The 26,935-nt window shown below is 40.5% G+C and overlaps 2 protein-coding genes across 5 annotated transcripts in view; one reads left to right on the top strand and one right to left on the bottom strand.

Moving 5' to 3' along the window:
- The first annotated feature begins 9,333 nt into the window (after positions 1-9,333).
- opn3 (opsin 3) lies at positions 9,334-26,717 on the top strand. 3 transcript variants are annotated; one of them, XM_029640913.2, is made up of 4 exons: positions 9,334-9,914; positions 19,486-19,805; positions 22,226-22,477; positions 23,719-26,717. In XM_029640913.2, the coding sequence occupies exons 1-4, from the start codon at positions 9,569-9,571 to the stop codon at positions 23,986-23,988; spliced, it is 1,188 nt and encodes a 395-aa protein (XP_029496773.1). In that variant the 5' UTR covers positions 9,334-9,568; the 3' UTR covers positions 23,989-26,717. The 3 variants fall into 3 exon arrangements, with proteins under 3 accessions (XP_029496773.1, XP_064868940.1, XP_064868941.1); XM_065012868.1 differs by having other exon boundaries at positions 22,226-23,778; XM_065012869.1 differs by lacking the exon at positions 9,334-9,914 and having other exon boundaries at positions 17,446-19,805.
- The window catches only part of LOC115113360 (kynurenine 3-monooxygenase-like), a 39,111-nt gene continuing 37,880 nt past the window's right edge, over positions 25,705-26,935 (bottom strand). For both annotated transcript variants that reach the window (XM_029640911.2, XM_029640912.2), the window contains one exon: positions 25,705-26,290. In XM_029640911.2, coding sequence (XP_029496771.1) covers positions 26,150-26,290 — 141 coding nt within the window. In that variant the 3' untranslated portion in view covers positions 25,705-26,149. The remainder of the gene's footprint in view (positions 26,291-26,935) is intronic.

Here is a 26,935-nt window from a genome sequence, read left to right as displayed (position 1 = left end):
GATGTATAATTCTGCATCCTTCTTCTAACACTATGTAATGTATTCCATTGAAACCTTTCATAGGCATTCAAATGCCTGGCCTTCACTTCAGTCTCTTGAGAAGCCAGCATTGTTCACGCTTCTTTGGCCATGTGATTGCAAATGAATTACAAATTACAGCAGGCCCCACAAACCCATTCAACACGGCGGTGACGGCGCTGTCCTGACATCCTGTGATGAAAAGTTGACACAGGCACATTCGTGTCTGAAAAGAATATGCTAGTACCTTTATCTCGCAACACACTTACACTCAGCAGGCCATGGTCTGTAATCAGCATCCCATACTTACAGTGCCTTCAGAAAGTATTCACACCACTTTACTTTTTCCACATTTTGTTGTGTTACAGCCTGAATTTAAAATGGATTAAATTGAGATTTTGTGTCACTGGCCTACACACAAAACCCAATAATATCAGTGGAATTGTGTTTTTAGACATTTATACAAATTAACCCTTCAGACCCCAATGGAATTCGAGAAAGCTGCAATAGATTACTGATCATTTTCAAGATAAGCTAATTTTCTCACACATTTCAAACAGACATAGCTCAAAAACAAAGAACAAATGACAATGACAAGTTAACTTGGATTTAAAGAGCACAACCTCTTCTTTAACATGACGCCACATTCATGTCAATAGGAATAAGACTTATTGTGTCTTCCATTGTCACGGATTGCCCGGTACTGATGCTCATTCGGTTCACCAGTTCCGGAGGTCTACGTCACAGGCTTTCTAGGCTTCACTGAACTGAATTCATTATCATCAACCCCGGACTGTCTTGTCTGATTACACACACACCTGGTTCCCATTTCCTCTGATTAGTACGTTATATTTGTGCCCTCTGTTCCGCCTGTCTTTGTCGGTTATGGTTCCCATGTCCGTTGGTCGTGTGAGCACCTACGCGTTGGCACAGCTGTTATGCTGCGTGCTATATATATTGTGTATTACGGGTATTATGGGAGAACCAATCTCCAGTTTCTTTAAAGAAATGATTTAGTATTTTTGTACAAGCAAGCAGTAAACGGACCAAAGACAGATATTTGGCGCCATTTAAATCTTGAGATCTGTTGCATGAGAGCAAAATGTGTCTTTGTATAAATTCTCATCTGTGATTTGTCATGAATATTCAGGATGGATTTTGCTATAAAATGCTGTGCCTTAGTCCTGCTGGTTGGGCTCTCAACGAATCACCTACGGGGGGCTCATTGACAAGCTCCATTACTGCAGTAATTAAATAAAGTTGACTTGTTTTGAAGAAATGTAAAAGTCTCCTTTTGATTACAATATTTCCAAGACACTAGGTGGCTGTTTGCTAGCTGGCTAACGTTAGCTAGCCTAGGGGTTAGGGATTAAGGTTAGGGCAAATGTTAGCTAAAAGGGTTAAGGTTAGGCTTAGGGGAAGTGTTATCTAACATGCTAAGTAGTTGCAAAGTAGCTCAAATGTAGTAAGTAGTTGAAAAGTTGCTAAAATGCTAAAGTTATCCGTGACGAGATTCGAACTCGCAATCTTTTTGGTTGCTAGACGTTCACGTTATACGTGAAGAGGGCACGACAAAACCTTTTCCCCCACAGGAGACTGAAAAGATTTGGCATGGGGCCCCAGCTCCTCAAACGGTTCTACAGCTGCACCATTGAGAGCATCCTGACCGGTTGCATCACCACCTGGTATGGCAACTGCTCGGCATCTGACCGTAAGGCGCTACAGAGGGTAGTGCAAACGGCCCAGTACATTACTGGGGCCAAGCTTCCTACCATCCAGGACCTATATAATAGGCGGTGTCAGAGGAAAGCCCATAAAATTGTCAGAGACCCCAGTCACCCAAGTTATAGAGTGTTTTCTCTGCTATCGCACGGCAAGCTTTACCGGAGCGCCAAGTCTAGGACCAAAAGGCTCCTCAACAGCTTCTACCCCCAAGCCATTAGACTGCTGAACAATTCATAATATTGCAACCGGACAATTTACCCCCCCTTACATTTTCTATGTTATGTCTAGTCTATGAGAACAGGCTGAGCAATCATCACCCATAAAAACATTCAAAGGTGCATACATTTTTTTATATGAATCTACAAGAACAAATAGGAATAGCTGATAGGCCAAGTGCATCATTGCATATGAAAGAACAGTGAAGACCTTTATTTAACTAGGCAAGTTAAATTTACAATGACAGCCTACCACGGCCAAACTCGGACGATGCTGGGCCAATTGCGCACCGCCCTATGGGACTCCCAATCACGGCTTGTTGTGATACAGCCTGGAATCAAACCAGGGTCTGTGCCTTAGACCACTGCGCCACTCGGGAGCCCCACAGCTAAAAAATCTTGTTTATGGACAATACAATTATCCTACCTAGACTAGCCCACAACACCACAATGCAATGAATAATTGCATTAGAGTACAACATCCTAGCCTATTCTAGACTGCATTGAAAATTACATTTGAATAATGGCGCAAAAGCCCTGTGATTTGAATGTTTCAATTGACTTGGATCAGTTTTGGGTCTACTCAACAGTATATAAGGTCTTGAAAGATACAGTAGCTGGCCAGTATGGCTGTATTTTTACTTCTGATACTGAATGCGCTGTCTGTTGAAGATCATTCTCCCAAGTCGTCCTATAATAATGTGGCCACATATTCTCCAGGCAGGCCCAGTTATTCGGGAAAGTTTAATACAAGCTCTGCCTCCTCTCCAATCCGAGCAGCTATTCCTTGTGCACCTATAACTTAACTCTTCAATATAGCCAAAATATGTATAATTTACCTTTTAAAATGTATTACCTTTTATATGTGGCATACACAACCAATCACAATGATTTCATCTGATTAGGCTACTTCAAAAATCTCCTGTAGGCATGCACATATGTTCATCCAAAATATCATTCCAGCATCCTCAAAATGGCTTGACATTAACTATGTCATATGTTAATGTGAGTAAAGTAGCTCACTTGTCTGGTAAAAAAAAATGTCACCACATCATGGGAAAGCATGCAGTTTATTAGGCTACAGATGAAGTAAGTTATGGTGAACTTCACAGGGTGGTGAAATTGCGCAGTGATGAGGTTGATGATCCTTTCAACAAATATCTAGGGTCTTATTCTTGGTCACAAGATGATCGATGCTTGGTTGCCCTTTGACAAATAAAAATAACCTCACACTTTTTTTCCATAATAATCTCATCATGTAGTAGGCCATACCTGCACTGTATCTGCAAGATGTTACTTAGATGGCACGTGCCAATACCAGAGTGGGCACATTCGCTATACCTACGTCAACATTTTTGTGACAAAACCATTAGTATGCCCAGAGTTGAACATGCGATTTAATTCTACTTTAATTTTAAAGCGTAGATTTTTTATTCAGTACATTTAACCTCAAACGGTATTTGTGTGTGCACTACGTATTTACGCACAGACTTTTATCTGAAACAAGTCAATTTGATGGAAACACAGCTCTGATGGGAAAATGCTCCAGGGTTTCCTTTGGCCGGTAATTGCCGGGATTTGGCCGATAAAAAAATAAAAGGCCGATTAAATAAAATTGTAGCAGGCCAAATTGTCCAGGAGAGGCTATCTATAATAGCCTACACCCTGGATTCGTGCTTCAGCATCATACTCTCATGCGTTTCACACACATGCGCCTGCTCTCCTCCGCAGGCGAGAGCAGCAAAGGAGCCTTGGCCTAGGCCACTGTTTATTGTGAAGATGGGGGCCTTTTCCATTGCAGTAAAACAAACGTTAGAGGAACAAGAGTATGCCTATAGTGAAAAGCCTACAAGGGGAATTTAATATAAATTGTAATATTGTAGTGGACTAAGATGAGAAGAATGCAGGCTACTGTGCAACTCCCTATTTAAGCAGGATGACATTTTGCAACTAAAATATATTTATAATCATTTGTTTTATCAATATTATTATCATTGTGTGTCATTTTAATTATTGTAAACCTATTTATTAATCAAACCCAGTTCTTTAAATATGCAAAACTTGTTTTGTTTAATTCTGTTGAGACATTTTCATCAACTAAATTAAATTCAATCTGTCTTTTTAATTGTGTGCTCCGTATTTAGTTTATGATAGGATATAACTAGGTCTGAACTGATTGCTGAACTGACTGATCACATCAAACAGATGTATAACAGAACACACACACACACACACAGTCTGAGTTTTTGATAACACAACCCTAGGTAGCAGTACAGATGAAAAATGATCAGGCATATTGTACATTTTACTGTAGAAATTATTGTTGAAAAAAAGTATAGGTTGGAACTGTTGTTAAAATACAATAAATCATTTTTATTCTGAACTGGAATAAACTGATTGATCACATCACACAGATGTAGACCAGAAAACACACACACACACAGTCCTAATGAGAGGTGTGTGACTGGTTGAAGTTTTCAACAAGCGGGGTTATTCTGGGCTCAGTTTGTGAAAGTGCAACCCTGAGGTCATGCTCAGCATTGAGTCTGTTTCTTTACTTGTTTCTTAAGTATGCTTTCGGAAAGTACTCAGACCCCTTGACTTTTTCCACATTTTGTTACGAAACAGACTCATTCTAAAATGAAATAAATAAATACAAATCCTCAGCAATCTACACACAATACCTCCCAATGACAAATCGGAAAAATATGTTTTTGAAGTTTTTGCTAATTTATTAAAAATAAAAAACAGAAATACCTTATGTACATAAGTATTCAAACCCTTTGCTATGAGACTCAAAATTGAGCTCTGCTGCATCCTGTTTCCATTGATCATCCTTCATATAATTCTACAACTTGAATGGACTCTACCTATGGTAAATTCAACTGATTGGACATGATTTGGAAAGGCACACTCTGTCTATATAAGGTCTGACAGTTGACAGTGCATGTCAGCACAAAAACCAAGCCATGAGGTTGTGGGAATTGTCCATAGAGCTCAGAGACAGGATTGTGTTGAGGCACAAGGTACCAAAAGATGTCTGCAGCATTGAAGGTCCCCAAGAACATAATGGCCTCCATCATTCTTAAATGGAAGAAGTTTGGAACCACCAAGACTCTTCCTAGAGCTGGCCGCCTGGCCAAACGGGAGAGAAGGGCCTTGGTCAGGGAGGTAACCAAGAGCCTTATGTTAATGCATGCTCTTCAACCGATCGCTGCCCGCACCTGCCCGCCCGTCCAGCATCGCTACTCTGGACGGTTCTGACTTAGAATATGTGGACAACTACAAATACCTAGGTGTCTGGTTAGACTGTAAATTCTCCTTCCAGACTCACATCAAACATCTCCAATCCAAAATTAAATCTATAATTATCTTCCTATTTCGCAACAAAACATCCTTAACTCATGCTGCCAAACATACCCTCGTAAAACTGACCATCCTACCAATCCTCTACTTCGGCGATGTCATTTACAAAATAGCCTCCAAAACGCTACTCAACAAATTGGATGCAGTCTATCACAGCGCCATCCGTTTTGTCACCAAAGCCCCCTATACTGCCCACCACTGCGACCTGTACGCTCTCGTTGGTTGGCCCTCGCTTCATACTCGTCGCCAAACCCACTGGCTCTAGGTCATCTACAAGACCCTGCTAGGTAAAGCTCTGCCTTATCTCAGCTCGCTGGTCACCATAGCAGCACCCACCCGTAGCACGCGCTCCAGCAGGTATATCTCTCTGGTCACCCCCAAAGCCAATTTCTCATTTGGCCGCCTCTCCTTCCAGTTCTCTGCTGCCAATGACTGGAACGAACTACAAAAATCACTGAAACTGGAGACACTTATCTCCCCCACTAGCTTTAAGCACCAGCTGTCAGAGCAGCTCACAGATCACTGCAGCTGTACAAAGCCCATCTGTAAATAGCCCAAACAACTACCTCATCCCCTACTGTATTTATTTATTTATCTTGCTCCTTTGCACCCCAGTATTTCTAATTTGCACATTCCTCTACTGCACATCTACCATTCCAGTGTTTAATTGCTATATTGTATTTACTTCGCCTACATGGCCTATTTATTGCCTTACCTCCCTTATCTCACCTCATTTGCACACACTGTATATAGACTTGTTTTTCTACTGTATTATTGACTGTATGTTTGTTTATCCCATGTGTAACTCTGTGTTGTTGTATGTGTCAAACTGCTTTGCTTTATCTTGGCCAGGTCGCAGTTGTAAATAAGAACTTGTTCTCGACTTGCCTACCTGGTTAAATAAAGGTGAAATAAAAATAAATAAAAAAAGTGATATTTCCATTTCCATTTTTTATAATTTAGCAACCTCAACTGGGGCGAAAGCTCGCCTTCCAACAGGTCAACGACCCTAAGCACACAGCCAAGACAACACCAGAGTGGCTTTGGGACAAGTCTCTGAATGCCCTTGAGTGGCCCAGCCAGAACCCGATGTAACATCTTTGGAGATACCTGAAAATTACTGTGCAGCAACACTCCCCATCCAACCTGACAGAGTTTGAGAGGATTTGCAGAGAAGAATGGTAGTACTCAGTAAGACTCGAGGCTGTAATCACTGCCAAAGCTGCTTCAACAAAGTACTGAGTAAAGGGTCTGAATACTTATGTAAATGTGATATTTATGTTTATATTTTTATAAATTAGCAACCAATTCTGAACCTGTTTTTTGCTTTGACATTATTGGTTATTGTGTGTAGATTGATGGGGGGAAAAATAATTTAATCAATTTTAGAAAAAGGATGTAACCTATTTCATTTGTTCGTTTTGAGAGACTCATTACTAAGCAATTCCCTGCACAAAACACATTGCTGGCGCTCCTCGTTATTTCTCAAAGTGTGTATTAAACCAAGACAGAGAAACTCATCGCTGTATTTGCGTTTCATGACAAATGAGCTGTCAGAACTTGTTGCTAGTTTGAGTCCATTCGATGACAGCGGTGAGTGATGACGAATGGGAATGACAAACCAGTGGCTGACAGCGCATAATAGGTTGATGAACAACAGCGCTGCAGCGTGTGGGTCGCGGAGTGATCTTAAAGAAAACTGCCGGAAAAAGATCCGATAATCTTCCACCCACTCGCGCAGCTGCCAAATTGAGCAGAGTCACCGACCAACCATTAAAAGATACGCGCGACCCATACTTTGAAAGGCTGATATAGACTACTGCTCATTACGCACCACAAAAAAACATAACAGCCCATAGATGTAGCTATGTTAAAAAAATATTACGTGACCTCCGAAAGCGAGATGGAGATCTGTACATTAGAAGTGCATTCAGTCCTTATATTACGGTAGCATATGCTGCAGCAAAAGTAGTTACCACAATGGAATTAACACCCCGATTTTATTGTGCAATCCCGGTCACTTTTACAATTATTTGTGTATACAAACTCAGCAAAAAAAGAAACATCCCTTTCTTTCAAAGATAATTCGTAAAAATCAAAATAACTTCACAGATCTTCACTGTAAAGGGGTTAAACACTGTTTCCCATGCTTGTTCAATAAACCATGAACAATTAATGAACATGCACCTGTGGAACGGTCATTAAGACACTAACAGCTTACAGATGGTAGGCAATTAAGGTCACTGTTATTAAAACTTAAGACACTAAAGAGGCCTTTCTACTGACTCTGAAAAACATCAAAAGAAAGATGCCCAGGGTTCCTGCTCACCAAGGTGAACGTGCCTTAGGCATGCTGCAAGGAGGCATGAGGACTACAGATGTGGCCAGGGCAATAAATTGCAATGTCTGTACTGTGAGACGCCTAAGACAGGGAGACAGGATGGACAGCTGATTGTCCACGCAGTGGCAGACCATGTGTAACAACACCTGCACAGGATCGGTACATCCGAACATCACACCTGCGGGACAGGTACAGGATGGCAACAACAACTGCCTGAGTTACACCAGGAATGCACAATCCCTCCATCAGTGCTCAGACTGTCCGCAATAGGCTGAGAGAGGCTGGACTGAGGGCTTGTAGGCCTGTTGTAAGGCAGGTCCTCACCAGACATAACTGGCAACAACGTCGCCTATGGGTTTTGTGTCACCAGGGGTGATGGTCGGATTCGCGTTTATCGTCGAAGGAATGAGTGTTACACTGGGGTCTGTACTCTGGAGCGGGATCGATTTGGAGGTGAAGGGTCCGTCATGGTCTGGGGCGATGTGTCACAGCATCATTGGACTGAGCTTGTTGTCATTGCAGGCAATCTCAATGATGTGTGTTACAGGGAAGACATCCTCTTCCCTCATGTGGTACCCTTTCTGCAGGCTCATCCTGACATGACCCTCCGGCATGATAATGCCACCAGCCATACTGCTCGTTCTGTGTGTGATTTCCTGCAAGACAGGAATGTCACTGTTCTGCCATGGCCAGCGAAGAGCCCGGATCTCAATCCCATTGAGCACGTCTGGGACCTATTGGATCGGAGGGTAAAGGCTAGGGCCATTCCCCCCAGAAATGTCCGGGAACTTGCAGGTGCCTTGGTGGAAGAGTGGGGTAACATCTCACAGCCAGAACTGACAAATCAGGTGCAGTCCACGAGGAGGAGATGCACTGCAGTACTTAATGCAGCTGGTGGCCACACCAGATACTGACTGTTACTTTTGATTTTTAACAGATTTTCAATTGTTGTATTACTCTTTGTTGACTCTCATTCGGGGGATTTTAATGATGAAAAGCAGCTCTGTTGTTTGAAAAGGCTTTGTCTGGCATGATTATCAAATTCCATGGTTTTACACACTTTGTTCAGGGACACATTCAATTTCTGTTAGTCACTTCTTTGGAACTTGTTCAGTTTAGATGTTGAATTTGCTGAAAATAAACGCGATTGACAGTGAGAGGTGTTTTTTTTCCTGAGCATGTCTTTTTTTTTTACTGACAAATCAAATCTATCAATCAATCCAAACTGTGCAGGCAATTTGATGAATGGAAAGAGACATCTGTTACAAAACACCAAAAACATTTAATGACATTCAGAGATTGTCAAACAAAGCTTTCGATATGGGGACGCTTACAAGGTAGGCAGGGGTGTGTTTTCTGTTTTGTCGAGATTGACATCTATTTATTGCGGAGTTAAAAACGCAAATCATGTCGGTATGTTTTGTTTATTGGTTGTGTGGTGCATTGGCACAGAAACCTGTTGGTTGAAACCCTAGCTGATCATTGTCTGCTACCGGTTCGAATGATGAAGTCATTAAACAGGCAGGGACAATGAGCTCCTCTGTGGTGATCTGCGAATCCCGAATTTATTTTTTCTTCAGTTAATTCTACTGAAGGGGAGGGAGTTCAAATTATTTTAAAATACAAGGGGAGGGTCGTGTGAAAATGTAGATATGTCCCGAACACAACTTTACCCGTCTGGAGGGTACAGTGGATGCCAACTAATTATAGTGACGGATGGAGACTGCTGGGGATGTAACTCCTCGTGAAATACTCTACATTTGAGCCTTCCATCATCAGGAAATTTGCCCTGTTTTCTCAAAAGAGCTTTCGCACGTTTAACTGGTTTAGAGCAGCTTTAATAATCCAACTGCAGCGCAGACGATCTTCCCTCCTAGCAACACTAGACAGGTCATCGCGCACAATGTTTGGGAGCGAAGTTATTCAAGCAATAAATCCTGCGAATTTAGCTAGCACTGAAAAAAATACAGAAGAATATATATTTGCGGTTGGTACTTACAAACTCCTTGCTTTTGCCATCGGAACAATCGGAGTCTTCGGATTTTGCAACAATATTATTGTCATCGTGCTGTACTACAGATTCAAGAGACTCCGGACGCCCACAAATTTGTTAATAGTAAACATTAGTATAAGTGACGTTTTGGTGTCTGTCATTGGAATTAACTTTACGTTTGTTTCGTGCATCAAAGGCGGATGGGTCTGGAACTCGGCAACATGCATTTGGGACGGATTCAGCAACACTTTATTTGGTTAGTAGTACTTCAGTCCTTTCTGGGTGTCGCGCCGAGATTCACACATATTAAAGGCGCAATCTGAAGATCAAACAATATCAAAACTGATTATATATTCTACAAGAATCAATAAGTAGCCTATATATAATTTAAATAAATGGATGTAGAAATCGCATATTATCCCTTTAAGAGTTCATTCAAAATATTTTTTATATATTTTAAGTAATCCAAATCATTTTTAGTGGCATCCTTTCCATTTAATTTGTGTTTCATGTTTTTATGTGTTAAAACTACTCGGATAAAGAAGTTTAGTATTTTGAGCTATTGCATTTTCATAAGTGGTCCAATTAAAGTCTATTGCAGGGGACAATTCCCATCCATCTTATTCTAAGTGAGAACTGTTTAGCCCACTTTCTCCCTATTGATTTATGAAACCAGTCTTTACATAGTTGTTGATGTTTATGAATGCCATTGCCACTATGCAGATCACTATGTGGATGCTCTCTCTCTCTCTCTCTCTTTCTCTCTCTCTCTCTCTCTCTCTCTCTCTCTCTCTCTCTCTCTCTCTCGCTCTCTCTCTCTCTCTCTCTCTCTCTCTCTCTCTCTCTATTACCCTCATCACTCTCAGGCACATGCGACCTACTGTTGGCTAACCACAAGGTTGACCTACTGTATTTATTATATGGGTGATTTTTCTCGTCTTTCCGATATATAATACATATATGTAAACTTCTTACAATATCACATGATATTTCTGATCTCCAAAAACAAATGATTCATTTTTGATGGCTGGATGGATGGGTGATACCGTAGTACATACTGTTACTGTAGTGGATAAAACAGCATGGTAATTTCACTTTGATGCCCCAATTGCACCTCACTATGCACCTCACTAAGGCGAGACACCTTGGTAAGACAGTGCTGTCTGCTTGTCTACCCCCCAGACTTTCTCGCCCCACTTCACCACCTCCCTCAGATGACCACTCAAGCCATGAACTTTCTAATGACTGTCCACCTCGTGATGTTGTGATGTTGTTTTTTCCAGCCTGGTCTCATAGACTAGAGGTAACATAGCAAATGTAAATCCAGGACACTCAATTTACACTGAACAAACATATAAACGCAACATGTAAAGTGTAGGTCCCATGTTTTATCAGCTGAAATAAAAGATCCCAGAAATGTTCCATATGCACAAAAAGCTTATTTCTCTAAAATGTTATTTCTCAAAAAGCTTATTTCTCTAAACACATTTGTTTTACATCCCTGTCAGTGAGCATTTCTCCTTTGCCAAGATAATCTATCCACCTGAGAGGTGTGGCTTATGAAGGATCTGGTTAAACAGCATGATCAATACACAGGTGCACCTTGTGCTGAGGACAATAAAAGGCCACTCTAAAATGTGCAGTTTTGTCACACAACATCAGTAGTGACCCGTCATTCTGTTTTGAGCCCCACCTGTTTAGCTAAACGTTTTTTTGTTGTTGCCTGTTTTGCATTTTATTTTGAAATTAATACTTGTTAATACCCGTTTGCAAGCAATGTAAAAATATATATATTATCTTCTCTCGTTGCCCTGTGATTGGCTCAGTGTTCTGTCACTCATGGAGACACTACGTCACCGCAAAATCTATGGGTAGAGCTCGGAAATTAAAGCCCCTTGGGTGCTGCCATAGAGTAACAGGCGCTCAGGCTCTGTCGAGGGCCGGCCGCGACTGGAAGGTCCGTGGGGTGACGCACAATTGGCCTAGCATCGTCCGGGTTAGGGAGGGTTTGGCCTTGTCTCATCGCGCACCAGCGGCTCCCATGGCGGGCCGGGTGCAGTGCGCGCCAACCAAGGTCACCAGGTCCACGGTGATTCCTCCGACACATTGGTGCAGCTGGCTTCCGGGTTGGTTGCGCGCTGTGTTAAGAAGTGGTTGGGTTGTGTTTCGGAGGACGCATGACTTTCGACATTCATCTCTCCCGAGCCCGTACGGGAGTTTTAGTGATGAGACAAGATAGTAACTACTAATAATTGGATACTACGAAATTGGGGAGAAAAAGGGGGTAAAAATTCAACAAACAAAAAAGAAGAAAAAAAACAGAAGTGCCCATCCAAGAAGGTTTGGTCACTGATACAATTACATCAAATCACGTAACTTTGATTGGACTGATCAAATCAAATCAAATTTATTTATAAAAAAAAAATCATCAGTGCTGTACAGAAACCCAGCCTAAAACCCCAAACGGTAAGCAATGCAGGTGTAGAAGCACGGTGGCTAGGAAAAACTCCCTAGAAAGGCCAAAACCTAGGAAGAAGCCTAGAGAGAAACTAGTCAACATCATACATTCAAAATCTTAGCTAGAAAGCTAGCAGTCATCATTATGAATCAAGTTGACAATCTACTGGCAAATCTTTTCAATCCTTGTCATATGAAGAGAAATTATTGATCAAATGTATCGGTGCTAATCGGCCATTGGACAAAACATTACACAACAAGTTAGAAATCCCAAATTCAACAATGGAAGGAATCAGTGGCAAACTGCAAGCGTTGCAAAGCAATCACTAGCCTGCTATTCAGTGGAGTCGGTGTGTGGGTCCAAGTCTGGGTTTAAGGGTCTCTTTTCCAAGATTAAAAGGATAAACATTCAACACCATGGGCACTGGCCACGCTGTCAATCCAGCATGACTTCTGAAACCACTGGAAACTCGGAACGGGAAAATCTCCAACTTTTTAGCAGGGGTGTAAAATACTTAAGTAAAAATACTTGATCGTACTACTTAAGTAGTTTTTTGGGGTATCTGTACTTTACTATTTATAATTTTTATAACTTTTACTTTTACTTCACTAAATCCCGAAAGAAAATTATGTACTTTCTACTCCATACATTTCCCTGACACGGAAAAGTGGGAAATGTACCCAATTGTCATACTTGAACAAAAGTAAAGATAACTTAATAGAAAATCACTCAAGTAAAAGTGAAAGTCACCCAGTAAAATATTACTTGAGTAAAAGTCTAAAAGTATTTGGTTTTCAATATACTTAAGTATCAACAGAAAATGTAATTGCTAAAATATACTTAAGTATTGAAAGTAAAAGTAAAAGTATAAATAATTTAAATTCCCTGTATTAAGCAAACCAAACGGCCACATTTTCAAATTTTTTAAATTTACGGTTAGCCAGGGACACACTCAAATACTCAGACATAATTTATAAACGATGCATATGTGTTTAGTGAGTCCACCAGATCAGAGGCAATAGGGATCACCAGGGATGTTCTCTTGATAAGTGCATGATTTTGACAATTTTCCTGTCCTGCTAGTCATTCAAAATGTAATGAATGAATACATTTGGGTGTTAGAGAAAATTTATTAAGTAAAAAGTACATAATTGTCTTTAGGAATATGGTGAAGTAAAAGTAAACGTTGTCAAAAATGTAGATAGTAAAGAAAAGTACAGATACCCTCAAAAACTACTTAAGTAGTACTTTTACTTATTTTTACTTAAGTATTTGCACCAGTTCTTTTACTTGAGTCATTTTCTATTAAGGTTTCTTTACTTTTACTCAATTTATGACAGTTGGTTACTTTTTCCACCACTGGACTTTAGTGAATTTAAGACAACTGGGATCTCTGAAAAAACAAGCTCTGACTGGGAAAATATGCTTTGAACAGTCACCCAACTCGGAATTCCAGGTCTGAAATTCAGGCCTCTTTCTGGAGCTCTGACCTGCAGATCACTGACGTCATGATTCGACTTTGTTTTTTTTCTGAGTTCCCAATTGTCTTGAAAGCACCATAAATCCAGAGAATGTGTAACGATCTGAGTGTAGTGGGTGAGGAGTCAAGCGCAGGAAGCAGAGAGTTCAGGTGAGTGCTATTTTAACCTCTTAAGTCGACCCTCTACTTTTTTGAACATTCTGTTAAAAATCGCGCAACATTTCAGCGCCCTGCTACTCATGCCAGGAATATAGTATATGCATTTGCTCAGTCTGTGTGGATAGAAAACACTCAGACGTTTAAAAAACTGGTTAAATCACTGCTGTGGCTTTACCAGAACGGCATTTACATCGAAAAGCACAGGAAAAACTGATCACTGAAAATGGGAAAATATATCCATGCGCTACTTGAACCCATTGATAAAGGTGAACCACAATTAATTGACTGAGGTTGCAGTACCTACAGCTTCCACACGGTGTCTAGAGTCTTGTCATTTCCCTTCGAGTTTTTTCTTGGTCAAACACATGCAGGCACCGTATTTCCTTAGGTCTAGGACCGGATATTTTCGTTGAGTTTCTAGCCGGACATTTTTCCAGACGGACAGCTAATGATCTTTACATCGCCTCCTGATGAATTTTATCGCTTATTAACGTTTACTAATACCTAAAGTTGCATTACAAACGTATTTCGAAGTGTTTTGTGAAAGTTTATCGTCGACTTTTTGAATTTAAAAAAATGACGTTACGTTTTGAAACGATGTTTTTTTCGTTTATCACACAGTCTACATATAACGATATCTAGGCTTTATATGGACCGATTTAATCGAAATAAAGACCCAAATAGTGTTTATGGGACATCTAGGAGTGCCAACAAAGAAGATGGTGAAAGGTAATGAATGTTTTCTATTTTATTGTGCGGTTTGTGTAACGCCGAAATGCTAATTATTTTTTTTACGTCCCCTGTGGGTCTTTTGGGGTGTTGCATGCTATCAGATAATAGCTTCTCATGCTTTCACCGAAAAGCATTTTAAAAATCTGACTTGTTGCCTGGATTCACAACGAGTGTAGCTTTAATTCGATACCCTGCATGTGTATTTTAATGAACTTTTGAGTTTTAACTAATACTATTAGCATTTAGCGTAGCACATTTGCATTTCCTGAGCTCTAGTTGGGACGCAAGCGTCCCGAGTAGAAGCAACAGGTTAATGCACCGAACAAACGGCGAACATAAGCAAACCCTCACGAACACACAGGGCGTAATGAGCAAACAAATGCCCCCAAACAGCGGGACTTAAATGGTCCAGGGAAAACCCACAAAATGGGAAAAACACAAAACCTATAGACGTGCACTAAAACAGATGGTCACAATAATTAATCCCGCACAAGGAACTCTGCGGGCCGGCTGACTAATAATGCCTACTACCTAATTCAAAACAGGTGCACTCAATCAACACATAAGGAGGGGGAGGAAATAATCAGTAGCAGCTAGTAGGCCGGCGACGACGACCGCCGAGCGCCACCCGAACGGGAAGGGGAGTGTCCCTCGGTCGGAGTCGTGACAGAATGCCAGACTTTGATGACAAAGGTTAATGACAAAATTTGCCCACAAGGACCACAGGGCCACCTTCCTGTTCAAGTGAGCACAGCACAACTAGGTGAGTCCAAAAAGGTCTTGTATGCTGCAGCATACATATAAATGTCTTACATACAAATGTATTATATGTACTATGCCAGGGATATATGTATACTGTAGCTAAGATAGTAATACTAAGTGTATGTTGTGTAGTAAGCTGTTAGTAGCACATGTGCCTCACCCTAATAATTTGGTCCTTTCCCCCCTGACTTGGTGGTGCCTATAGCCTGTTTTATAGAAATGTAATCATTGAATATTGTAAGAGCTTTCATTGTCTGCTTATATGCCCCCTTTATTTATGCTATGGTTCTGACTTGGTGTACAGGGAGAATATTGTAAGAACGGCCCATATTCTGAATTTTGTCGCTGTACATTTCAAAAGTGTTGAACAAATAGTTAGATTGACTACGTCTGTCCTAGCTGGCTCATTAATGTTTTAATCAAAATTATGGAATGCCTCTTATCCTGTTGATGTCCCCTTATGCCATAGTTTGTACATATAAATAAAATAAAATAAAATGTTATTTGTCACATACACGTGTTTAACAGATGTTATTGCAGGTGTTATTGCGGGTGTAGCGAACTGCTTGCTTATCAATTGTCAGTAGAAACCACGTTTGTTTAAGCAAGTCAGCCATATCAGCTTTGTTTTAAACGGCAGTAAATGAGGCTGAAGGAACTGTTTCACTGCCAGACAAGGCCCTACTGATAGCCAGGTGTAGCAGTGGTAAGGATTCCCCCCCATGGTGCTGAAAAGAAAGTTCTGCTGTTGGGACAGCTTTCTGAAAGCCCTAACAGTTTGTGGGCACCATTATAGTGCAATTAATGTATTGTTTAGTGTCATGCTTTTTTTGTTGCTGGCATAGCACAACACAATGCCACAGATGTCTCAAGTTTTGAGGGAGTGTGCAGTTGGCATCCTGACTGCAGGAATGTCCACCAGAGCTGTTGCCAAATAATTTAATGTTAATTTCTCCACCATAAGCCCCCTCCAATGTTGTTTTAGATCATTTGACAGGGCATCCAACCGGACTCAACTGCAGGTCACCCGACAGCTGATGAAACTGGAGAGTATTTCTGTCTGTAATAAAGCCCTTTTGTGGGGAAAAACTCATTCTGATTGACTGGGCCTGGCTCTACAGAGGCTGGGGGTGCAGACACGGGTGTGCCTGGGAGGGCATAGGCCCACCCACTTGGGAGCTGTATCCACCCATGGCCAGTGTGGAAATCCATAGATTATCCAACAACAACAACTTTAGCATATTAGCAACTTTGCAACTACTTACTACATTTTAGCTACTTTGCAAGTACTTAGCATGTCAGCTAACTTTAACCCTAACCCCTAGCCTAGCTAACGTTAGCCAGATACCTAACATTAGTTTTTGCCACCTAGCTAACGTTAGCAACAATAAATTGAATTTCGTAACCTATCATGGGTTTTTCAAGTTTGTAACCTATTGTGATTTTGCAAATTCGTAACATATTGTACGAATTGCAATTCATAGCATATCATGTGAAATGGATGATGGGCATCCACAAATTAATACATATCATACGAAACGTAACATATCATACTAAATTGAGTGTCCTGTATTGTTTTTTCTAAATTGCTTGTATTCTTTGTTGCCTTAAAGCGCTTTGAGATTTTTTATGTAATGAATAGTGCTATACTAGTTGAATCAATTAATATTATTATTATTATTATTATTATTACTACTATGATCCAAATTTGCTTTTGAACAGATCAGTAAAATGTGATGGATTTTTTAAAGTGCACAAGAGTAGCCAAAACAGCCCAGAATATCATTCAATACCAGTGTACCCTACAGAAGAACAGCCTGCACCAATGCAGAGACACTGAAAAAGATGCTGTTTACAATTCATTATTATATATAATCTATATATATATATAACAATTCATTATAATTAGCCTACAGGCACTCTAAATCCCCTCAGAAAAATAGTTCAATGCTAGAGATTATTGATACCATATTCATTTTCTACAGCATGTGAAACCACTCACACATTATTCGACTCTAAATTTAGATGACTATCTAAGGACATCCTGCATGGGTTACACCTATTGCACCTCATGAAGCGTGGTCCTGTCCGTTTGACCTGTACTGACACCTTATGTATTAGTTGTGTTATAGTGTCCAGTAACACTGTGCTCAAACAGCTCCCTCTATAATGCAATGCAGCTGTGCTGCAACACTTCGAATCAAACCACATGTATTTGTCACGTACACATGGTTTGCAGGTGTTAATGTGAGTGTAGTGAAATGCTTGTGCTTCTAGTTCCGACCATGCAGTAATATCTAACAAGTAATCTAACCTAACAATTCCACAACAAATACCTTATACACACAAGTGTAAAGGAATTCATACGAATATGTACATAAAAATATATAAATGAGTGATGGCCGAACGGCAGAGGCAAGATGCAGTAGATGGTAAGTGTACAGTATATACATATGAGATGAGTAATGTAGGGTATGAAACATATAAAGCGGCATTGTTTAAAGTGGCTAGTGATACATTACATCAAGATGGCAAGATGCAGTAGATAGTATAGAGTACAGTATATACATATGAGATGAGTAATGTAGGGTATGAGAACATTACATAAAGTGGCATTCGTTGAAGTGGCTAGTGATACATTTAATTACATTAAGATGGCAAGATGCAGTAGATGGTATAGCGTACGGTATATACATATGGGATGAGTAATGTAGGGTATATAAGGTGACTAGTGATAAATTGATTACATCAATTTGTCCTTTATTAAAGTGGCTGGAGTTGAGTTAGTATGTTGGCAGTGATGTTAGTGATGGCTGTTTAACAGTGTGATGTCCTTGAGATAGAAGCTGTTTCTCAGTCTCCCGGTCCCCGCTTGATGCACCTGTACTGACCTCGCCTTCTGGATGATAGCGGGGTGAACAGGCAGTGGCTCGGGTGTTTGTTGTCCTTGATGATCTTTTTGGCCTTCCTGTGACATCGGGTGGTGTAGGATGTCCTGAAGGGCAGGTAGTTGATTGTTGATTGGACCAAATGTCTGGCAAAAGTAATTGCTGTACAATGGAGAAACTGAATGTAATTAAAGGGGATTTACACAAGAAAAATAAGGTGTTACTTTTTTTCTTCCAGACCTTATGGATGGACTTCTGATGAGATTTAGGCATTGACATGGACTCAGACCATCCATTTGCGTTGTTTCTCTATGAATAATTGTAATATTAAGAGTAGAACACAGAATTTTAAAAAATCCTAAAACAGGACAAATAAAACAGAGAAAACAGAATTCAGGAAAATACCAAATATTATTTTACGGGTCCCCCTTAGAGTTGTTTATTAACCATTCGCTGGGTATATTGACAGAAAACACATCTCTTGTACACCAAGGACCTGGGGAGGTGTTTCGGGGGTGGAGGAGAGAAGAAAGTACCTACTTTAATGCCTATCAAAAAAATTGTGACAAGTTACATTTTCTATGCTAGAAAAGGTTGGAGACCCCTGCAATAGGATATTTATGATATTGAATATCGAGTATATTGAGAAAATATTTGATTGAGGACTGAGTAATAACTGTAATAAAATCATCATCAGGTGGGTGCTTACATTGGTCCTATTTCACACATAATCATGTGAATTGGAAATGAGTTTTTTTGCATATCCAAATCTCCCTGAGACACCCTCTGAGGTTTCACTGTGACCATGGAGCAATTCATGTGAAGTGTCATGCTCAAGGGCACATCGGCAGATTTTAGACGGCTTTTAGCCGACCTTTCGGTTACTGGCCCAACGCTCTTAACTGCTAAGCTACCTGCCGCCCCCCAAGATAAGGTATACTTTATTAGTCCAGACAGAAATGTATCTTCTTCTTTTACCCAACCCCTCCGATACACACACATACACATACACACAATCGGTTAGAGAGGCTAGAGCAGTGGGCAGCCGCAGTGCAGCGCCCAATGAGCAGTTTAGGGGGTTAAGTTAAGTTCAGATATTGATGCCAGCAACCCTCCCTGTTCCCGGCTCACTCCCGCCAGATTTCTTTCCTCTGTCGTCACTGGGATTCAAACAGGAAACCTTCCAGTTGCTGGCCCGCTTCTCTAACTTCGGGGCTACCGTGTAGAGAACAACAGTGTAATAACCAATAGACAGTAACAATCAGGGCCTACCTACCGGTATATATATTTCATAACCCAGATTCGCTAGTCATTACTCAGCATCACCACCCATCTCCCTCCTTTCCAGGCATCGTGTCCATCATGAGTCTCTCTGCCCTGGCCTATGAGCGCTACATCCGGGTGGTCCATGCTAAGGTGGTGGACTTCCCCTGGGCCTGGAGGTGCATCACTTACATCTGGCTCTACTCCCTGGTCTGGACAGGGGCTCCTCTCCTGGGGTGGAACCGCTACACTCTGGAGATCCACCAGTTAGGCTGCTCTCTGGACTGGACTTCCAAGGACCCTAACGATTCCTCCTTCGTCCTCTTCTTTCTCCTGGCCTGCTTCTTCGTACCAGTGGGCATTATGATCTACTGCTACGGGAACATTCTTTACACAGTACAAATGGTAAGAACAAGGACAAGGCAGTCTTGCTGTCGCTTTCTCCCATTTTCTTCTATTGCTTCATGTTTTAATATGGTGACCCTTGGCTAAGCCAGTCCTCGCCCCCCTTGGTTACTGTTGCAGCCTAGGACAACATTTTCCCGGGAAGCTTAGTTCTCCATTCAACCACTGGCAAAATCCCCTCGCAATGATCTCACACTGTGTTTCTAATACACAATTAAATTAAACACGAACTACCCATTGCTAATCAGGAAACTTTTGGGTATGATGTGGTGGACTGTTATTGTAGCATAATAGCTGAATATACAAAACAGATGACCTGGGACATGGACTTATCTCAGCTGAGGACCACTTTCGAGGGCTAAAAACATCTGTCAAACTTTGATTTTGGAATGTAATATCCCTTCAACATACTACACTGATGAACTAAAACAGTCAAATAAACTCTCTGTAAACGTTCACAATAATGTAATTTTGTCACTTGTAGTATGGCTATAGCGTATACAGATGTAGGATCTTAATTTGAGCCAATTTCCTACAGCAGAAAAATCATCCTGCAGCTGCAGGAAATGTGAATTATTATGTGGATTAAATGTACTGAACAATTTTGATAGGTGTTGATACGTTTTTTAATTAGGAAAAATCAAGTCTGACATTTGAAAGTGGAAATGACAAACTTTAAAAGCTTTTTTAACCTTGAATACACTACAAATGTGCTTTTCCTGCTGTGCTACAAAATAAGGATCCAATTAAAATCTTACATCTGTAGCATATGACATATGTTGACATGTTTAAGAGCAATTTAGGGCTGGATTCAATCCGTAGCAATGAAGATCCGCGATATAGCGTGATTTAAATTTAAAGGCAATGTTCCCGTGATCGCGGAACCTGCCTTCTCGGTAAACACTGCACATGTTGGCTCAATCGGAAATGACCTTTACATGTCAAACGCGCTACAACGCTGATCCTACAGAGCTACGGATTGTATCGAGCTCTTAATGTTAAAGTATTACCACTTTTTGGGGGAAAGTGGACAAATCAACAGATACATCTACATAATTCATTTAAAGGTTTAATGCAGCCATTTTTATAATATGAAATCATTTCTGAGTAACAGTTAATGTAAGTACCTTACTGGGATTGTTTTAAATTAAAATGGATTTTTTAAAATTTTTATAATTGTCACCAGGCAGGCCAAAACTCCATCTCACCAAAACAGGCAGAACTTTCAGACACTCATTTTCAAACAACTCTTACACTAAAAGGCATTATCATAATTTTCACAGTATTATTCCAACCTCATAGTGTATAAATATATATAAAACACAGAAAAATCACAGTTTTGACCGCACTGGGCCTTTAAATAAAAGGCATAAATCAAAGGTAGGCTAGTACTTACATTCATCAAGGATGCAAGACAAACAATGTGAACTCGATCAAACAATGGCAAAATGAGGTAGTAGCCGACAAATGAAATTCTAGTGCATGCGCTTGGGGATCTGAGGCCGATGCCAACATTAAGCACCACTGCATGGACAACGCCTCAGTTGTGGCTCTGCTACGCTGACAGGTATATCAGTAAACCCACTATCTCATGCAAACGGATACGTAGACTACATAATGATGTCATGGGACAATGTCATTGTGTCCTCTGTGGCCTCATCTTTTTAAGCATAAGAAAGACGGAGACTTTTATCTTATCTCCTACATTAACAACCACAGGATCAAGCATATCATCTTTCATTAAAGATCCTCTCTTTATCTTCGGTAAAGGTCCGACAGAAGTTAGCTGACATTCACATGCAGAGACAATCTTATTTTTTGTAGGGAGTGCATAATGTCAGTACAAGTGACATATAACCCACCCCTCAATTCCTCAGGGCATGGACACTTCAAGGTGTTGAATGTTCCACAGTTATGCTGGCCCATTTTGACACCGGTGCTTCCCACAGTTGTGTGAAATTGTCTGGATGTCCTTCGGGTGGTGGACCATTCGTGAAACTGTTGAGCGTGGATAAACCCAGCAGCATTACAGTTCTTGACACAAACCCATGTGCCTGGCACCTACTACCATACCCCGTTCAAAGGCACTTAAATATTTTGTCTTGCCTATTCACCCTCTGAGTGGCATACAAACACAATCCATGTCTCCATTGTCTCAAGGCTTAAAAATCATTCTTTTACCTGTCTCCTCCCCTTCATCTACACTGATTGAAGTGGATTTCACAAGTGACATCAATAAGGGATCATACTGTAGCTTTCACCTGGTCAGTCTATGTCATGGAAAGAGCAGGTGTTCTTAATGTTTTGTATACTCAGTGTATAACTGGAATGTTTAAATATATATATATTTTTTTTTTACATATTCTAATTAGACCATTTTAGTGAGTGATGAGATTCTTTCCTATTGTCATTCCCAACAGCTCCGCTCCATCCAGGACCTTCAGACAGTGCAGATTATTAAGATCCTGCGCTACGAGAAAAAGGTGGCCGTCATGTTCCTCTTGATGATCTCCTGTTTCCTGGTGTGCTGGACGCCCTACGCCGTGGTGTCCATGATGGAAGCCTTTGGCAGGAAGAGCATGGTCACCCCTGCCGTCGCCATCATCCCCTCCTTCTTCGCCAAGTCCAGCACGGCCTATAACCCTCTCATCTACATCTCCATGAGCAGAAAGGTGATGTGACCTCTCACCTGACACACTAATGCTGATAGCAGAAAGACTTTGAAACAAGCCTTTTCCCAAATTTAAAGGGAAACACACTTCAAAATCAAAGTTTATCTGATGTTTTCAGACCTCAATGTAGCATAATAGCTGAATATATAAAACAGATGACATGGACTTATCTCAGCAAAATAACACTTTTGAGGGCTAAAAACATCTGCCAAACTTTGGAGTGTAATGTCCCTTCAACATACTACACTGATTAACTTCAACAATAAAATAACATCTCTGTAAACGTTCACGATAATGTTGTCACTTAGTTTTGCAGTATGGCTTGAATATCAAATCAAATCAAATTTTATTGGTCGCATCCACATATTTAGCAAGTGTTATTGCGGGTGTAGTGAGATGCTTGTGTTCCTAGCTCCAGCAGTACAGTAATATCTAACAATTCACAACAATACACACAGATCTAAAAGTAAAATCATGTAATTAAGAAATATATAAATATTAGGACGAGCAATGTTGGAGTCCGGAGTATAACTATATATACAGTACCAGTGAAAGGTTTGAACACACCTACTCATTTGTACTATTTTCTACATTGTAGAGTAATAGTGAAGACATCAACTATGAAATAACCCATATGGAGTCATGCAGTAACCAAAAAAGTGTTAAACAAATCAATAAATATTTTATATTTGAGAATCTTCAAAGTAGCCACCCTTTGCCTTGATGACAGCTTTGCACACTCTTGGCATTCTCTCAACCAGCTTCATGAGGTCGTCACCTGGAATGCATTTCAATTAACAGGTGTGCCTTGTTAAAAGTTCATTTGTGGAATTTCTTTCCTTCTTAATACGTTTGAGCCAATCAGTTTTGTTGTGACAAGGTAGGGGTGGGATACAGAAGATAGCCCTATTTGATAAAAGATCATACAGCACGACAGGAAGCTCTCAATGGTTCATCTGTAAAAGTTTGTGATCTTGTAGGATCTTAATTTGAGCCAGTTTGCTACAGCAGGAAAGTAATCCTACAGCAACAGGAAATTCACGGTAAACGCTGCATATGCCGTCTCAATCTGAAGCTACCTTAAAATGTCAATCGCCCAACAACGCTTTGAACGAATTGACTCGAACACTTAATGTTAAAGCATTACCATGGTGTCTTTTAATTTTGGAAAAGTGAACAAATACTTCCATTTGAGTAACACCACTCTTCCCTCTCTCTTTTTTCTCCTCTTCCTCTGGCAGTTCCGGCGCTGCTTGCTGCAGCTGTTGTGCTCCCGGCTCTCATGGATTCAGCACAGGGTTAAGGACCGCCCCCTGGCCCGGAGCATCGAGCGGCCCATCCGCCCAATCTTCATGTCCCACCGAGGAGATGGGGAACGACCAAAGAAGAGGGTGACCTTCAGCTCCTCCTCCATCATCTTCATCATCGCCAACAACGACATTCACCACCTGGACACCACCTCCAAGAGTGGCCGTATGTTGTCAGAGGTCATCCAGGTGCGGCCGCTGTGACAGAGCATTATGGGTACTGCAGTACGTCATGCTACACCCAGGCCACCATGGGAACTGACTAATCACCTCCATCTAACACCTGTTCCTCTGTATACCTCAGGACTTCCTCTCATGATGCAGTAAACCCGGAGGCGTTTCCTCTCAAAAGCCAAAACACCTTTTTGACCCAAGAATACTGGAAGTGTTTAATGTCCTGTTCTCAGACTGTCTCGCCAGGAAACACTTTTTCTACCAACAGTTGTGGTAAACAAATGATGTAGCTGTGAATTTGTGACGTATCTCTCTCAACTTGTACCCTGTTATTTTCAACAGTGCCTATGTAATCGTGTCAGCCAGCCTTCGACATAGTCTCATTCTGAGTTTAGTGTTTTTAAACAGGACCTCCTGTGTGATGGCGGAGGCTAGCAGTGTTAATGGATCAGTGATTGGCTGAGGAAGTGATGTTGATCATTATTATTACCCTGGTTGGCAGCAGTGCAGTGCAGTGCAGCAGTGCTGAATGACTGATGGGAAAAGCCTTGCAATATTGCAGCAGCACATTCTGCACAATACTCTCTCCGCCTTTATTGTGTCTGGATGTGAGAAAGAGATCCTATTTTAAGAAAGCCACAGATGAGATGTATTTAAAAAAATATTTAAAAAAATCTTCCTAATTTAATTGTCACCACACTCGCTAGCGTGATAAGTGCAATCACTGTGAAATGACATTTCGTGGAATTATTTACGTAGAATAATATGAATGTAATTAAAGAGGCAGGAGATTGTGGTCAAGATCAGACTGGTTCCACAGGCGGCAGCGATAAGAAACTCCAGCGGCTCCAGGTTGCAGATGGAGCTCCCTTCATAAGCCTCCCGAGTCGTCCCCTATGAGTAGAGTTGATGAGGAGATGATCTTATTCAGCTCTATATAGGCACCATGTCATCATATACGTACATCTGTGGTGACCTGAGACTGTTGTAAGAGCAAGCCAATCATCAGCCTAGCTAGTAGCTACCACTTTGAGCTTGACATTTACAGTAGAATTATAGGTCTGGTTTATCCCACAGAAAACGTTTTTCATAAAAATGTGTGCGCCTTAGATGTTTGTCCTTTTTCACTCAAAACATGTTATTCTGTGTGAAGGACTCCATGATTAAGAAGTGAGCAAGTGTGAAAGATCTCAAATTCATTAAATTAATCAACAGGTTTTGCAAGCCATAACTCCGCCACAAGCAAATTGTATTAACAATGTTTATAACTTTAATGATAAATAATTATTTGTCAACACGGGTCATGCAGCCATGACTACTAGTTGTATTGTTGAGCAGTAACATTGTGATCATGGCACAGCATTAAGACGAGTGGCAGGGTAGCCTAGTGGTTAGAGTGTTGGTCTAGTAACTGGAAGGTTGCATGTTCAAACCCCTGAGCTGACAAGATACAAATCTGTCATTCTGCCCCTGAACAGGCAGTTAACCCACTGTTCCTAGGCCGTCATTGAAAATAAGAATTTGTTCTTAACTGACTTGCCTAGTTAAACAAAAAAGACCAGAGTATCTTATTTTTGCTCATATCCTTGCCTCAATCAAAAAAATAAATACTGTGGTTTTAATGTACTGGCCTCAAACATTATTTACTGTATTTATGTTTGATTCAACACACCCACAAAAAAGCCACTTAAGTTATTTTCTGGCATGTTGACCTCACATGGAACTGGGACAATAATATGCCACAAATTATTTGGAATGTTTAATTACTGCAACATGACTGACATGAGTTGGATGTTAGTTAATAATGATTAATAAACACTTGAGTAAATGAGGGACACAAAGTATTTTTAAAGTAGGTGCTTCCACACAGGTGTGGTTACTGAGTTAATTAAGAAATTAACAGCCTATTATGCTTAGGGTTATGTATAAAAATGCCCAGTTGCCCATTATTTTGGTTACCATGGCTAGAAGAAGAATTCTCATTAACTTTGAAAGAGGGGTATCATTTTGGCAGTTACCTGTACATTAACACAAAATGTGCCCCACAGGCCTTCAATTACAGTCAATAAAATTTACATTATGAAAAAATTACATTGGTAATTGGGTCACAGAACACTGTATTTTTCCATCTTGTTTGTAGCTCCGTTTTCACCCCTTTATCTGGGACTAAGAGGTATTAGCCCACAAAACCTCAGAAGGGACTCTTGAGGGCCTGCAGCCTGGTCCACAGCTGCTCGATGGAGATGTTTGGCATGTTAGGGTGGTATCTGACTAGAAGGTAGGAGCCTCCCACAACAGATGCTGCCACACATAACAGGCATTGGTTGATCACCTGAGGGGAACAAAATAATTCAGTTTCTTAAAAATTGGAAATCAAATGATCCTCCATCGTTAAGACTATTTAAATATTGAAAATGTGGGCTACAGAAAAACAAAATAGCACAATTTGAGTTTTAAAAGCACTAGAAATGAGCACAAGGTGAAAGGAAATTAAAAGTGAAAGGAAATGTTATGAGAATAAAACAAGAAAAGTGTTGAAGTAACAAACAAAAAAAAATCAGATGACTGAAACTTCAGTCTCAGATCGATTGTCTATAGCCAAGTTAATCTCCCCTTTCATGTAAGAAAGTAATGACAATCATGCTTTTTTGGAAAGAGCATAATTTTGTACATATATTAAACTGTGAGATTGACCAATTCCAGTCCACTTGCGTAGAAGGACTGATAAACTCAGTTTTGGTGACTTTTTAAGAAGACATTCTATTCCAAAATGTATGAAAATCTAGTTATGCTGACACCATCTAAAATATAATTTCCACCTCCAAAAATGGGCCAAATAACATATTGGACCATGTACAGTTGAAGTCGGAAGTTTACATACACCTTAGCCAAATACATTTAAACTCAGTTTTTCACAATTCCTGACATTTAATCCTAGTAAAAAATGACCTGTTTTAGGTCAGTTAGGATCACCACT

Source organism: Oncorhynchus nerka, linkage group LG28 (assembly GCF_034236695.1).
Source record: "Oncorhynchus nerka isolate Pitt River linkage group LG28, Oner_Uvic_2.0, whole genome shotgun sequence".
NCBI lineage: Eukaryota > Metazoa > Chordata > Actinopteri > Salmoniformes > Salmonidae > Oncorhynchus > Oncorhynchus nerka.
This window is presented reverse-complemented; position numbering and strand designations above follow the sequence as displayed.